The sequence below is a fragment of the Hyposmocoma kahamanoa genome, unplaced genomic scaffold (genome assembly GCF_003589595.1).
Source record: "Hyposmocoma kahamanoa isolate Upper Pololo Valley unplaced genomic scaffold, ASM358959v1 181, whole genome shotgun sequence".
In the NCBI taxonomy this organism is placed as follows: domain Eukaryota; kingdom Metazoa; phylum Arthropoda; class Insecta; order Lepidoptera; family Cosmopterigidae; genus Hyposmocoma; species Hyposmocoma kahamanoa.
In genome coordinates this window covers 1,574,442-1,591,335 of record NW_020653712.1, presented here as the reverse complement: position 1 = coordinate 1,591,335, position 16,894 = coordinate 1,574,442, and the positions used below count along the sequence as shown (strand labels likewise).

The window sequence follows — 16,894 nt, the reverse complement described above, 5'->3', positions numbered from 1 at the left end:
TTCGATCTTTGTATTAATAATTATATGGCCCTTCTTTCGTCTCTATTTCTGGTTATATACTCCATGGATAGCAGCAACATGGTTCATTATTACGTCAACAAATATATCAATTCTCACCTCGCCCAATCCTCGGCAATCTAGACCATTCCCACCGAAGATGGGCTAGGAGAGGTCTCGCTTCGCTGGTGGAAAACCACTTTCACACCTAGATCAATAACCGCCAACTCAAAGAGTTTGTCAATACGTGACAGAGGGAGTAATCATCGCAACCGGTTATGAGCTTATAATGTAGTTTCATCTTCCCATTATTCCAGGTACTACCAGCGAGCAAAATATCTCTCCAAACTGTTCAATAGTCGTCCTGAACCGCCATCTAAATTAATATCACATTACGTTGAACTAGCCATCGAAAGCAAAGGTGAGTCTATAGCGAATATTTGATGATAATTTTTATTTATCTATGTATAATGTATACTTTCATTGTCATAATAACTTAAAATTCTTTTTTTATATTTGATTTCGTGTTATACATGACCATCGAGTATATAACTAGAAATAGAGACGAAATAAGGGCCATCCATCCCTGGCAACTCATCAGGCAAATGGGCCTTATATCACATTTAAATATCAACACTCGTTTGCACTAAAATCACAAATTAAAAATCAAAATCAAAATCAAAATAATCTTTATTTCATAGGTAAGCATTATTACACTTGAAATCGTCACAATGGTTAAACTCTACCGCTCATTCGTAAGGCAGATTCCCCTGAGAAGAATGAGCAAGAAACTCTAGGGGTTGCTCTTTGTAAATAACATTTACAATATTTTTTTATTTGAAACATCAGATTGAGACTACCTCCATGAGCTAAACGGGTTACTACCACGGATTTTTGTCATCCAAGTACGCAGAAGTTGTATAATAACCTTTAGTATAAAGTTTTTGTTTCACTATAGTTTTAAACCTCGTGAAAGGCAAATTTTGTATATCAACCGGAATCTTGTTATAGAAGCGTATACATTGCCCCTTAAATGATTGTTTGACTTTGTGAAGACGACTATCAAGAAAAGCTAGTTTATTTTTATTCCTCGTATTAATGTTATGTCTGTCACTATTTTTCATAAAGAAATTACTATTCCTTTTAACATAAATTATATTTTCATAAATGTATTGTGAGGCTAGTGTAAGAATGTTAATTTCCTTAAACTTATCTCTCAAAGATACTTTGGGGCCCAGATTGTAAATTGCCCTAACTGCACGTTTCTGCAGGACAAAGATTCTATTGATATCGGCGGCATTACCCCAAAGCAAAATGCCGTATGTCATTAGACTGTGAAAGTAGCTGAAGTAAACCAATCTAGCGGTTTCGACGTCTGAAAGTTTCCTTATTTTTTTAATCGCGTACACTGCAGAGCTGAGCCGTTTTGACAACTTACTTATATGGGGACCCCATTGCAATTTAGCATCTAACGTTATACCTAGAAATACAACTGTATCCACAAGATTCAATTTTTCGTTTCTAACTACAATGTTTGTAACCGTCTCTCTAACATTGGGTAATGTAAATTTCACACAATTTGTTTTTTTCTCATTAAGAAGTAGGTTATTAACAGCAAACCAATCAACTACTTTAGATATAGCATTGTTCACATCGTCATAGGAACATTGGTGCCTTTTAACTTTAAATAATAAGGAAGTATCATCAGCAAACAATACTATCTCATGTTTTATACCCTCCATAAGGCTAGGTAAATCATTAATATAAACTAAAAACAAAAATGGGCCTAGAATTGAACCTTGAGGGACACCCATGCTAATTACAGACCCTGACGATCTCGTACCGTTAACATCGACCCTCTGTACCCTACCACGCAAATACGATTTAAGAAGGTCGAGATCACGTCCCGCCACACCATAATGGCGAAGTTTCCTGACCAGTGTATCATGGTGCACACAATCAAAAGCCTTGGAAAGGTCACAGAATACACCAATAGCATCATATGAGACTTCCCATGCATCAAATATATGATTAATCAACTCTACACCAGCGTCGGTTGTAGAGCGACCCCGAGTGAAACCAAATTGTTTAGGAGACATTAAATTATTACTATAAAAATGTGCACACATCTGATTTAGAATAATTTTTTCAAATATTTTACTGAGAGTTGGTAGTATTGATATAGGTCTGAAATTGGTGGGGTCAGAAATACTACCAGATTTGAAAAGTGGAATAACTTTACTTTGCTTCATGAGGTCAGGAAAGACACCATCATCAACACATTTATTAAAGACACAGGCTAAGTAAGGCGCAATACAATCAACTGTAGAACTAATTACTCTGACTGAAAGACCATCAAGATCAGCAGTATTTTTTATATTTATAGACTTAAAGGCTTTAACAATATCGTTTGGAAATACATGACGGAACCTTAAATTAGTGATACTAACTGCATTATTTTCTTTTAGTAAGGATTCAGCGGCCGTGGGAGATGAATTTAACGAATTAGTAGTCAAAATTGGAATGTTGGTAAAAAAATTTTCAAATATTTTAGCAACTTCTGCGTCTGTGTTTACAATTTTGTCATTAAATCTTAGTTGAAAATCTAAGTTACGAGGTTTGACCCTTCCAGTTTCGCTATTTATAATATTCCAAGTCGTTTTTACTACATTCGCGCTGCTTTTTATTTTATTATTAATAAACATTGCTTTGGCTGCCACACAAACACGTTTAAACATTTTCGAATATTTCCTAACAAAATCATTAAAACTGTTACTAGTGTTATAAGTTCTTTCATCGTAAAGATCATACAGCCTTTGTCTACTTTTGTGAATTCCCACAGTCGCCCATTCACTAAATTTCAATGAATTATTAATAGTTATGATTTTGGACTTAAAAACATTATCACGTTCACGTTTCACTATGTTGAAAACTGAATTATACAATTTATTGGGATCGTTAACGTACGGAATGTCAGTTAGTTTAAGCATTACGTTATTTCTATAAGCTTTAAGTCGACCATTATTTTATATTAGAAAGATGAAATAGTACAGCGCCAACAACTGACCTGTGTGTACGTCTCCGTATATTCCAAAAATATTCTGTATTTATTGTAATAAAGATAATAATTTCTAACTATGGGGGGCTATTCCATTCGGTGGTGTGGGAAAAACAGCAAAACAACTTTTTTTCCAAAAATTATTAAAATTTAAATAAGGCATTTTATTAATAACAATTGTAACTATAGTGAAAATAATAGGGTGGTTTGCATTAACATTAGACATAACTGATTGATGACTGCACCACCTCAGTCAACCGTGACCATGGGAACTGTAAAGGGACCGAAACGTTGGTTTGTTTGAAAAAACAAATATACGCGATTTAAATCGGGAAAAATAGTTTCATTTCCTAAAACACCTGATTACAAAACAAACGAAATCACATTTCATCGGTAATTAAATATTAAATATGTAATTTTTCAATTTTTATCTATTATCGCAAAGCTCAAGTTAAACTGGTCGATTGAAGTGAAACAATTGATGACACCCGTCGTTTGTTTCGAATTCGGGCTGGCCAATCGGAGCGCAGTTGTCACAGTAATGATTTGGCAGAATAGTTTTCAAACAAATTAAATGACATTTCGTCTCTATTTCTTGTTATATACTCGATATACACGACAGACCCATAGGTACAATCACTAACCATTGTAATTTCCACAGGAGCCTACCACCTCCGTTCGGCAACGTATTTGTACAAATGGTACGAAAGATGGATGCTTGACCAAGTGGCATTCGTTTTAGTCGTACTGTACGTGTTGAAGAAAATTGTACAGAAACTTTGTTGTGTACTGTGTGGAAAGAAACAGGAGATGCAGAAGAAGGAAGGTTTATTAGAAAAACAGAAGACAAATGCTGGGCGAAAGAAAAAGGTGCAATAACGCCTTTTGAATACTTATAGCCGAAAAATAAAAATTACATTAAAATATCGATTATACAAGCATTTTGTATTTTTTATAAGTAAATACGTGCCGCATTTGACCTCCATCTTACCTGATAGAAAGCGACGATTAGGTCGACGATGTAGCATACACACTTATAATCTCTCTTTTTTAAGACGGAGTAAAATGACATTTGTAGGGTTGCCAGTTTTCATACAATAAATTAAATAGTAAAAGCAAAGAAAAACATACACAGTAATGTTAGTAACATCGAGTATGTAACCATAAATAGAGAAGAAATGTCATTTAATTTGTTTGAATACTATTCTACCAAATCATTACAGTGACATCTGCGCTCCGATTGGCCAGCCCGAATTCGAAACAATTGACGGGTGTCGTCAACTGTTTCACTTCAAATCGACCAGTTTAACTTGAACTTTGCTATAATGGAGGAAAATTGCAAAATTACATATGTCATATTTAATTACCGATGAAATTTGATTCCGTTTGTTTTGTAATTAGATGTTTTGCTGTTTTCCCCACTCCACCGAATAGAACAGCATGGCATTGTTAGAGAAATTATCTTTATTACAATAAGTACAGAATATTTTTTGTAATATACGGAGACGTACACACAGGTCAGTAGTTGGCCCGTCTATGTTTCAGTGCAAACGAGTGTTGATATATATAAGAGCTGTATCGCTAATGTGTTACCAGAAATATATGGCCCTTATTTCGTCTCTATTTCTGGTTATATACTCGATGGTTGCCAGGTATGGATGGTCCTTAATTCGACTCTCTTTCTGGCTATACATATACTCGATGGTTAGTAATTACCACGGAAAAAAAAACAATGAACTGCACTTTTAAAGCAGTACGATATACTACCTCAGCTTGAATTCAAATTTGTCCCGTACTAATACGGTACATTTTGCTTGGGTCGAGCGGCTGGGACACTGGCTTTATTTCAGATTTTTTTACAAACGAATTTTAAAACCATTTGGAAAATGTATATCGTATACTATACGTGTCCTATTTAGTTCAGTTGATATGAAATAAAATCATGGGTGTATGTAAGTACCTATTGAATACAGGTTTTCTTTTAAAATTTCAAGTTAATATTGTTTTTTTTTCTATCATGAAAATTATTAATCGCTTTTTCACACCGCATCAGTCATATCCTCAATTTTACTAAATATTTTTTCCAAATGATCGATTCAACATTTTCAATGTTATGCGGAACCAAACAAAGCCATTTGAGGTTGTATACACTTTTAGCCTCGAATATGAACCGCTGTCGCCAAAACATTCACACATTTATAATTTTAGACTCTATGAAACCTCGATAACGATTGGTCATAGTTTTTAACTTAACAAGAAGTAACAAATTCTGGACTATAATTTACGGTCTATAATTTAAACTTTACGCTATTGGTATAACGTTGAAAGTTCAGTACCTATTATTGCAAGTTACGACATTTTGAATTTGATTGATGATGATGGTGATAGGTCGATACCTCCAATGAACCCTTTTGTAGCAAATTGGTAATTTTGTATTGTTTTTGTAAACAGCCATATTTATTTATAAAATTATGCTCCCCGAATTTTGTAAAGAAACGAAAATCAAAACACGATTTGCTAGAAGACGTCTCGGTTCCAATCCGGCCGGATCGACGGATTTTTTCAGTCGTGTTCGATCTTTGTATTAATAATTATAAAAAGCAAGAAAACGAGTATTGTGAAAAAAGAAATAAAGAAACAAAAAACTAAATAGAAACAGAATAGGTCCAAAAATAAAGTTGCCGTAGTTTATTGGAGGTATCGAACTTGGCCGTGGGGGTAAACCTCAAAATTTAAGAAAATAATACTTAAGTTGTAAAGAGTTTATTAAAAAAAATTAAGTAATACAAATTTTATTATACTAAAAAAGCCTATTGTCATGGTTATCGCTTGATGTGCAAAAAACATACCATTTATTTAGGTTTACAGTAATATAAAAACACATTTAAATTATTTGTTACGGCTTTACCTTGAAAATAAATCGCAGTAACAGAGCGAGAGAGATACAAGTCAAATAACTTCCGAAAATAAATCCGGACAGCATAATATTTCGCGCAATACTTGAATTGGCCAGCACACTGTTTGTCCCGCTAGGTGGAGGACTAGCGCTGGTGCTGTTGGACTGTCAAACTTCGCGATGACGTAGCAATGTTTAGTATTTAAATATTTAAGTATAATTATACCGGAAAATTAAATGATATTTCACGATTATATTTGTGGCTCTAGTCAAAAGGGGTGCAAGTCAAAAACCTAACTTTATGAAGAAACGCGACAACACTTAACGCTTAATATCACGCTTAATTTAACTGTTTGGCGAATACTTAAATAGCAAAAATAACCACAGAAATCAGACCTTTAATTCGGAAATGGCCAACTACATACAGTTTTACTTTAAAAAAAACTGTAACTTAATGTGATTCTGCTAACAAATGCTTTGTAAGGCAATTGTACGTCAATATAAACAAGTACAACTTTCTCTGCCGAAATGAAAAGAAGGAATCAATAAATCGATACCTCCAATAGACGCTACGCCGACTTAATTTTTAGAAATATATTTTTTATTTTTGTTTTTTTTTCCACAAAATTCGTTCTTTTGTTTTTTTTTCGAAATTCGTTTTTGTTGCTTAATTTTTTTTTCACGAAATTTGAAGAGGATAATATTAGTATGACCAAAACAAAGTTGTAGCAGTGTTCATTGGAGATATCGAAATCAATGCCTTATGCAGACAAAATAGAACATGAAACCTATTTTTATTTATGGCAAAAGCAGGTTCACTGGTTTGATCCAATGGATGTATACAAGTGATATCTATCCAGGACCGGCGAAGTTTTTTTTCATAATATCAAGTGACGGGACGAACAAGTCGTGCGTCTGAAGGTAAGCCACACGACTGTCCATGACAGTTGCAGTACCACTCAGAGCTTTAGAGTCGAAACACAAAACTGCGAAACTGCGCGATGCGAATTGCTGCGACGCCATTTCGTGCGGCAATCTCACTGCCACGGTACCCGTAACCATTCGTAGCGATATGGATCGTAAAAAGAGTGGTGCACTGCTGTGAAAATATAGGAAAAAAAACACAAAGAAGATTAACATCGCACAAATGCGCGATGCGAAGAAATCCGCAAATTCTTGCGATGCGTCGTGCGAGCTCGTAGATTTCTGTGCGACGTCCTATCGCAGTTTTGTGTTTGGACTCTTAAATCGCAAAGATCTGAGGGTACTGCCACTGCGCCCGTCACCCTGACACAAGTTGACAAGTCCCATGTGGCTGTAATTTCACCACAGTGGTGGCTCCATCCGAGATTAGATTAGCCTGTGGTATTTATTGCATATTTGTTTGTTTGGTTTGTACATAAATCTGCCGTCTGCAATATCCCATTTGTCACTTAGCCGAATTTTAGTTAGTGGATGGCAGAAATTCATTTGCTTTTATGGAATAAAACGAGATAGGCTAGTTTGCGCTTTAATTCTTTAGAGAAACTGTCCGTATTAATATATTAAATTCAAATCTATAATTGACTTATTTGATGAGATCAAAAGTGATATATTTCTCGAGATATCACATTGTTTCTCTCGGTTGTCGTATATGAAACGTCTCTTATACTAAACACTATCTAGGATGATCCATGTGGCACTTCATTTGACATTTGTCATAGAGATGAGGAAAAGTCGATAGATTTTAGTGTATTTGATTTTTGAAGCAAAGGTCTCTTATAGTTTAATTTTCTTACGTATTCTGAACGATGTATAGATATGTGAACCGTTTTGTATTAGACTGAAGGCATAAAACGTATAATTCAAGTCCTAATGCAATTTCAATATATTTTGTAGTAAATTTGTAAAAGCATTTATCATATATAATTTATAAGTTTTAAAAAAGTGTTAACAATTGCTTATAATTGAAACTTTTGATTATAATTAAATTAAAACTTTTTGTCGATATACCTCATCTCTAGCAAATGCAGTGTAATTAAGTAACCTATGCACGTTGTCATAAAAAAATATTGAATTTTTGAAAAAAAAAATGTTTTCCGCACATTTGTCACAAATTAACATTGATTTGGTTTTATTTTTACTTTTAAATTAGTGAATTCACTTAAACAAAATTTTTAAAAAGACTTATAAATATAGTTTATGAAATACATAAATTAGTGCACATATTTTGTAGATTTTTATGAACTGTCACAGTGATAATCGTAGATTATTTTTAGTATAACTTTGACGTCTTCAGCTATGTGTAATTTTATTATATTATGTCATGATGTAACCGTTCTATTGCAAAAAACGATTCGTATGTGGTAAGAAGCCTGTAACTAGTAATAATTTACGGAATAACCTTAAAAACCATGTTTAAATAAATCTATTTAAATATTATGAGTGTATCCTCTAGTGTCGAAGCCTTTCCCCTTGACCTTGTCGTCAATCCAGTTGCGAAGATTGGACACATCCACGTACACTCCGGGAACGCCGGTACCGCACTCGATACCCCACGCGACGATCCCACTTTGCATGTAGCGGCCCTCCTCATACTGAAAACAAACGTGACATGCTTATACGTATACTTCAAAAAGTCAATAGGTTTCCCAAATATCACCGCGCACTTAGGTAAAATAAAAAATGTCAACGCCTACCACCATAAAAAATAATTAAAATTAGATTGTTTATATTAACACGAACACGAACTCAAAAAGTCCCATCTCAACAAAATAAGAACCTGCCAAAGAGGGATAGAAAGAAACTATATGAATATAAAACTGAAAGACCGCATTAAAATCTCAGTAGTGAGAAAAAACACAAAGGCAAGAGACGTTGTACCTCGGGTGTTGTAACTAAAGTGGAAATGGGCTGGTCATATTCAAAGAGTCACAGGCAGAAGGTGGTCACAGATAGCCACGAACTGGTACCCGATTTATAAGAAAAGGGACGAGGCAGGCCATCAAAGAGGTGAAATGGTGATATCGTAGAAGTAGCAGGAACTCTATGGCCAAGACTGGTACAAGACAGAGTCCGTTGGAAGAAGATGAAGGAGGCTTCCACCGGTAAAATGGCCCTTACACATAACACTACTAACTGTAAATTAAGACTATACTAACCGTACTAACAAATAGAAATTGAATAAGTTATATAGTAAACTGAACCGTTGTAAGGGATATATAAAGCCATTATTATTATATTAACACGTTTCCTGTGGAACTGGAGTTGAGATATTGACCCCTCACCTGTATTTTTTATATTTTGCAAATACATTGGAATTGGCATCTTAAAATATTTATGGATGGAAAAATCATTTCCATAAACCCCTTTCCCATTTTCTCTTTCTTCCCAAGTGCCCCACGTGTGATACACGCACGTATGAGTTCTATACTTGATGCCACATATATGGTGCATGCACGTACTAATTCTCTGCGTAATGCATCACATAGAATTCATGCACGTTTAGAGTTATTCTGACAGATGTTTTAATCTAATTTATTTTGCAGAAATTTTGTTGCCAATTGGTTTGTAGGATTTTTAATGGCATACCTACTTTTCTAGACTAAGAGGGAAAATATACATAATAAAAAAAATAGACTTTTTTTTGAATATATATATATATATAACTTCTTGTTCAAATACGTTATTAAAGTAATATAGTAAAGTAATATATATATATATATATATATAAGCTTTTCTTCAACAAAAATCAGTAAAAACGAACTGCATATTATGTGAAAACGCGTATGCGAAGATTTCTCTCTAACGCGACGATATAGAACAACGCCAGGGCCACACAACGCATCTTGTTGCATCGCTCTTTTAGGTAGGCGCGTTGCGTGCCACCAGGCGAACAACTTTCTCCCGTCACTTGATGTTAAAAAGGTGGCTTACCTCAATAGGGCAGACTAAAGGCGATCCTCCATCGCCTCTACACGTGTCCTTTCCCTCGCTGCCTGCGCACATGAAAGAGGTATGCAATTGGAAGAACCGCCCAAGCCGCGTGCTGCGGAGAGCGTTCTGACAGGTGTTGCGATCAACGACTGGCACTTCCACCTGGAAAATTTCATGAAATTATAAATATTAACACAACACATGAACAACCCTTGGGGCGCGTATACACGCTAAGAAATTCGACGTGTCTGTTACAGAAAAGATGAGAATGGTCTTGTACACGACAAGAACTTTGTCGGATCTAACCATGAAAACGTATCGTGTCTGTTGCAGACCAGAAAATGGCGAATATGTACACACGTTACGAATGCTTTCCTAGTACATTACGAGTCTTCCAGGTAGCTGTCGTTTTACAACCGACTGGGAAGAAATATGTTGACTACTAAGCAACACCGTTCAACAACAACGTTCATTTACTAACAATGCCCCTCACCCCGCCCCATGTAATAGCGGCAGAGCGCGTCGTTTCCGGGGTAAACAAGATTTTTTTCTTGTCCGGCGCCGAGGCAGTGTACACAGTTCGTGCGTAGAAACGACATGGATTCTTGTATAGACCCGGCGACTTTTCTTATCATGGACTCGCGCCCTTACGGTTTGTAGACAGGCTAGGGAAGCGTTCCCCATGCTTAACGCCAGTCTATCTCGTAAATTCATTAAGGTTAAAGGGAAAGAGCTGCGTATTCTAACTGCAGCTCTATCGGGTAATACACCTTTCAATCTAAGTATCACGGACAGCCTATGCAGTACAAATTTCTAAGTTTTTTATTATCAACAATGGTCGGAAAAAGGTATTCCACATATATAGATACATGTATAGATAAACCTACAAGGAGCGACATTGAGTTGTTAAACCACCAAATATTAATTAATTACTTTTTTCGAATTCCGGATTTCTGGATGAAAGAAACTCTTCTCTTTATTCTATTTATGAAGATAAATAGCCGTACATGGGTAAGGCCGTCAAAAATAGCACTTTATTGTCTTGCCCTAAACGTGCAGCAGTTTTTTTTTTCATAAACAGTATTAAAATAATCTAGTGTGAATATTCTCTTTTTAAAATACGACATTTCTGCTAGTGGTTGTTTTTTAATTTAAATAAAATATCTTTAGAGCGATCACAACGATTCTCATGCAATCCAAAATGTCTCAAAATTCCCCTCGTAAATAAAATTGTAATTTTTTTTCTTAACTTCTATTAGCAAATGTCGCCGTTTCGCCATTGTGACCGTCATTATGCGGTAAAGTAACCATTCTTATTAATTTTTTATTCTCTGTTTTGGTAAAAGATCAGTTATCTGCTGCATTTTTTAGATGGCACCATTAGAATTACTTTAAAATCCAACTTCGACTTCCTAGGTCAGTAGTTTTGTCTACGATGCAGGAAAACCATTACTGGAAATCCGGAACTCGAAAACAGAAATTATTTAATATTTGGTGGTTTTAACAACTCTATGTCGCTCCTTATAGCTACATCTATACAGGAATGTAGAACACCTTTTTCGGACCATTGGTTATCCATTTATTTATTTCTTTTATTTATTTTATTTTATTTTATTTATTTATATCAGGTAACAAAAAGACCCATGTATACATACCTTATAGACTAACATACATAACAATATAAAAACAAAATACACCTATATTATATATACCTTAAAACTAACATATATACAATATAATAATAAAAAAAACTAATCTACACGATTTCACTTATCGGCGACGTGCGGCGCAATCTGGTGTCAGGTAACCGACCGCGGAATCGCCGATATATGACACCCTTCGGCCAAAATTCCTCTTTCATGAAGGTCGAAAGATGTTCGGTCGATTTATATAATTTTTCTTGAATTAAACTATTCAATCTTGGGAACAGCCAAAAATCGCAATGGGCTACATCGGGACTGTACTGAACTTATGTTTCGCAAAAAAACTGTTGGACGAGGTTCGATTTTTATTGAAATCGGTAAGCGAAAAGTAGAGGAAACTCAACAAACCGGATTCTTCCCCGAATTGAATGTTACCACTATTGAGACACTCCCTTTTCAACAGAAAAAGAATCATTGAAACCGGTTTACAAAATATCGAAGTAATGACGTAACATACACAAAAAAGTACAGTCGAATTGATACCTCCTCCTTTTTTTGAAGCGGTTATAATTCAAGTTGTGATATTATAAATAACATGTCCATACGTCCCGCTTTGAGCGGGGTAGTCCCGCTTTTAGGCTTAGTGTACCACTTTTAGGCTTCGTGTACCGCTGTCCCCAAAATATTTGTGTCCCGGTTTCACAAAACAGAACACACATAACAATATTTTTTTTAAATGGCGTGAGAGCGAAAAATATATAAAGCCAGTCAACTAGACATCGAGCACCAGACTACACGAGACGGTTACCTATCTGTAGTCCGAAATGACTTTCCAGAAATAACGTTTGGTCGAAATTTCACAACCTCGAAAGTCATTTTGAGAGGAAAATGTTTTTTCTTTTAAACCTAACTTAACCTAACCTAACCGAACCTAGTCGTGTCTTTGCGACAAACATTCAACATATCCTGAAAGAAGAACTGTTTCGTTATAATTCGGTTTTCGGTGTAATGAAAATTCGAACAAACGTTACTTCGGACAAACAAATTTTCGACTTGGTGATAGGTTACCACACGAGCTTAGTTCTTTTTATTAAATTTTTGTTTCTTTAAACAATATTAGCTCTTTTTATTTTGACACTAAACATGTCTTTTATTTTTAAAACAATAATAAATTTACAGGCGTTTCGCACTGCGGGAAAAAAATATTGGTCACGTTAGGCAGAAATAAAAACATACCTTTTTCAGAATTACTTGATATTTTCCTTGCGTTCCGAATTTGTCCTTTCCCCATCCGGAAGCGACGCACTTTGTACCTCCAGGAACACGTTCGCGCGGTGGGGGCAAGCACACGAGCCCGACATTTGGGGCTAGCTCCATAGGCTTCGACAGGAACATCAACGCAATGTCATAGAAGAGGTTGCCTATAAAAGGGGTTAAGTTTGCTGTTAGAGTAATTCAGTGTTAAACGATGGCTTTGTTGTTGTTCTCATGGACTACTTAAGAAGACTGCTAACCTGCATACTACAGATCCTAACTCTGAAAAAAACGAGGGCAATAACTATTTACTACTTAAATATTCTTTCGAGCGGTTCTAAAGGTTTCTACCTTCCGCCCTGTCCTTTACCCCACTGACCTTCTGTATAAGTCGTGTACGGTACTGTAAGGTAATTATTTATTAAGTCCACAGTTCTCAAACAGTTCGTTGCCCTCCCATATAGTACTGAATTCCTACGATGATACAGAGAAATTATTAATTATCCCAAAATACATGTTGTCTAATTTAAGCATATAAGTTTATGATTTGTATTTTATTGTTTATTTATTACTATTGTTGGTTTATAATTTAATCATATATCCACCTACTACGGGATTCTCCTAGTTCAGGTATATGTGTTATATTTTATGTTGTGACACTTAATTAGTCTTTAGTTATTATTTTGTACAATAACTTATTCAATAAACAATTTATTGATTATTTTTTGTTGTGAATATGTGAAACAAAATGTTTACCTATTGGTTTCTGATCTAGACAATTCGATTTGTCTTTCTATTGAATCGACTCGCATGAAAATACCATTGAAATAAAACGTTAAATCGTATGCACTTGAATCGACCTTCACGAATATCGAATCATAATGTGCATCCTTAGTAATAAGAATCCATAGGATTTGTAAGGTGGGTCCAATACCCAGTTGCCTCTTTGCATCGAGTATATAACCAGAAATAGAGACGAAATAAGGGCCATACATTCCTGGTAACTTATCAGTCATACATCACTTATAAATATCAACTCTCGTTTGCACTGAAATATAGACAGCGCCAACAACTGTGTGTACGTCGCCGTATATTCCAAAAATATTCTGTATTTATTGTAATAAAGGTAATATTATTAATAATGGCGTACTGTTCCATTTGGTGGTGTGGGGAAAAACAACAAAACATCTAATTACAAAACAAACGGAATAAAATTTCATCGGTAATTAAATATTAAATACGTAATTTTGCAATTTTCGTCCATTATAGCAATGCTCAAGTTAATTGCTCGTATTGAAGTGAAACAATTGACGACACCCGTCAATTGTTTCGAATTCGGGCTGGCCAATCGGAGCGCAGTTGTCACAGTAATGATAAGGCAGAATAGTTTTCAAACAAATTGAATGATATTTCGTCTCTATTTTTTGTTATGTATTGGATGCCTCTTTTTAATAAACATGGAATTATACCAAATTCCGTATTACCTGTTTCTGTCCGCGACTTTGGGCAGAAATGGGTTAAAACCCAGCGCTTTGGGTAAAAAAGTTAAACCCCGAGCGCGTTGATTGGGTTTTAACCCATCTCTGGGTGCTGGTGAAATTAAAGACACATGGGACTTGTCAGGACTATGTCGCGGGGTGACAGGCGCAATGGCAGTGCTCCTCAGATCTTGGATGGTATGCTTTGCCGGATGAACTCATTCACAAAAAGCTCAACTGCTGCTAAATTTAAATGAATAAGTAAAATAGTCTGTTATAATTATTAATACAAAAATCAACAAACATTTAAATGCAATGAATAGCAACATCTCTAGCTGGGGCTGGTAGCTGTAAAGGTATTTAACTGGGTGACGAAATATCAAAGATTTCTCATAGACGGCGCTATGGCTAAAAAGTCGTTGAAAAATTCGTGAGGATTTTTTTCTGAGTGTTCGATCTTTGTATCATTTTCAATTATAACAAACTAATAGAGTAATTTCACATAAAAAAAAATTTAATATCATCAAAACACTTAAAATAAATATCATTTACAAACCGCTATTAAAATCCTTATGAATGATCTTCGACTCCACATCCCTGTCCTGGTAAGGATAGATCTCCTTTGTGGTCTGAGTGTCCCATTCTCCAGCGCGCACGCGCATCAATCCGGGCTGGTCTACGTGATGTGCTGCAGTCAAAACTACGCTTGGGTGTATGAGAGATCCTCCACCGACGTAGACATTGAGCTTTTGGCTGTCAGGGTCGTTGCCGTTAACAGGCGCTATTCTGAAATTTTTAAACGGTTCAGTTAATTATGACCAAAAATCTATATACATCAAAAGTGACCAGGGATCAAGCACGTTTTTGCCGATTTCTGCAGTTGTAATTTTTAAGTTAATTGATATAATGAGAATCTGTTGAAGATGGAGGCCCGTCGCCAGGTACATTTTGCTGCATTGCTGTTTGAGGTCATTAAGTCCAAACAGCCTTCGTACCTTTATGACAAGCTCAAGTATATTCTATTGTAGTAGTAGAGCTCCTTGTGAAAGTGTTCGTCCAGGGAAGTACTGCCACCTTACCTATTTCTGCCGCCAAGCAGTAATGTCAGCGGTTTTGAAGGGTAAGGGTGCTGGTGAAATTACAGGCACATGGGACTTGTCAACTTATGTCTCAGGGTGACGGGCGCAGTTGTAGTGCCCCTCAGATCTATGGGATTTAAGGCTCTGAGTGGCACTATAACTTTTTGGACAGGCGTGTCACTTAGTATCATTTTTAAAAAAAGTTATCGTCCATACACGTTAGATAGGCCTCTCGTCTCGTATGCCCTCGACACGGCTTTTGCTATGCAGCCCAAAAATGCTGGAACAACCTACCGCCCCCTATCGGAAATGCTTCGCCACGTTTTACTTTTAAAAAAATACGTATTTGTATTTGTTCAATCTCCAGCATAGCTGCTGATGTATCGGAGATATGGGCGTTTTGTTGTTAACTTTACCTAACTAACAGAATATCTGAATGCTAATTACTACAATATTAATATTTACAAATGCAATATTATTTACAATTGCATTATTGTTTTCATTAGCACGATTGTTTACAATTACGCTATTATTTTACCATATAATTATACTATTATCCATGACTATATCAAATTGTACACGTCTGTGTCGTCAATTGTGTTCCGCGTCTTGTGTTCCCTGTTACCGGATCCACTGAAAATCAATGTCGTAGCACATGCAGTGACAATACACAAAGCGGAATGGATGACGGATTCCGTAACAGCACAGCATGCACACCTTATTATATATCGCTTGATTATTTATTGTTATAGTTATTTGCTTCCTGTTTCTGTGTTTTTTTGTGTATTATCTAATTGTTATGTATTATTTTCATTAATTTTATTTCGGCTTTTTTTCTTATTATTATTATGTTTCGTAATTGTTAAATGTATGTGTGCCCTGTTGTTTCGTTATGGAATAAAAATATTTCTTCCTTTCTTTCTTTCTTGTTATTATATTAGTATTGATCACTGCAATTCGGCAGCATGATTGTTTGTCTAAATAACGCTTACAATGTTATGTTTTACTACAATGAACATTATAGTGAAAATAACGTAGTCCGCCATGTGCAGTCGTGCGGAACCGAATGCAAATGAAAGCCTTGTCTGAGCTCGCACTGTCGGCGGTACATATCGCATAAACTCGAGCTGATGACGGAGCCATGAAAATACATAATGACGTACTTAAGGATGGCAACTGTCCAAGGGAACTCTCCGAACTTGGCTTCCCCTTGTACATCACCGATGGTCTTCATTCCAACTCCTTCAGGGTTACGCCAGCCGCAGCCAGTGCGTAGCGGTTGAGGATTTGGCGTCTGCAAAGAAGATAAAGGGTGTGATAGGGTGTTCATCCTTTAAAAACGTTCATTAATACTCAATACTCAATATATTTATTGTCTTCATATGGTACATAAGGTCTCAACATTAAAATAATGTTACAAATATGAGCCTGTCTGCCTGTCTTAGGGATAACAACAAGAGCAGAGGCAGGCCGAGGCTTAGATTGGTCACTTTAATTGTTCACTATCAATATATGAATATTTCATATATATAATATAATATAATATAATATAATATAATATAATATAATATAAT

At 35.6% G+C, this 16,894-nt stretch overlaps 2 protein-coding genes across 3 annotated transcripts in view; one reads left to right on the top strand and one right to left on the bottom strand.

The window, feature by feature from the left end:
* LOC113226086 (UDP-glucuronosyltransferase 2B7-like) overlaps window positions 1–4,061 on the top strand; it is a 26,665-nt gene extending 22,604 nt beyond the window's left edge. Inside the window, exons 10-11 of one of the 2 annotated variants that reach the window (XM_026458604.1) lie at window positions 315–418; window positions 3,717–4,061. In XM_026458604.1, the coding sequence (XP_026314389.1) occupies window positions 315–418; window positions 3,717–3,934 (322 nt within the window). In that variant the 3' untranslated portion in view covers window positions 3,935–4,061. The remainder of the gene's footprint in view (window positions 1–314; window positions 419–3,716) is intronic. The other variant, XM_026458605.1, reaches the window with a different exon arrangement.
* Window positions 4,062–7,294: 3,233 nt separating this feature from the next.
* LOC113226057 (phenoloxidase-activating factor 2-like) overlaps window positions 7,295–16,894 on the bottom strand; it is a 21,537-nt gene continuing 11,937 nt past the window's right edge. The window contains exons 4-8 of the mRNA XM_026458569.1: window positions 16,484–16,614; window positions 14,798–15,027; window positions 12,746–12,930; window positions 9,867–10,028; window positions 7,295–8,527 (exon numbers count right to left, since the gene is read on the bottom strand). Coding sequence (XP_026314354.1) covers window positions 8,363–8,527; window positions 9,867–10,028; window positions 12,746–12,930; window positions 14,798–15,027; window positions 16,484–16,614 — 873 coding nt within the window. The 3' untranslated portion in view covers window positions 7,295–8,362. The remainder of the gene's footprint in view (window positions 8,528–9,866; window positions 10,029–12,745; window positions 12,931–14,797; window positions 15,028–16,483; window positions 16,615–16,894) is intronic.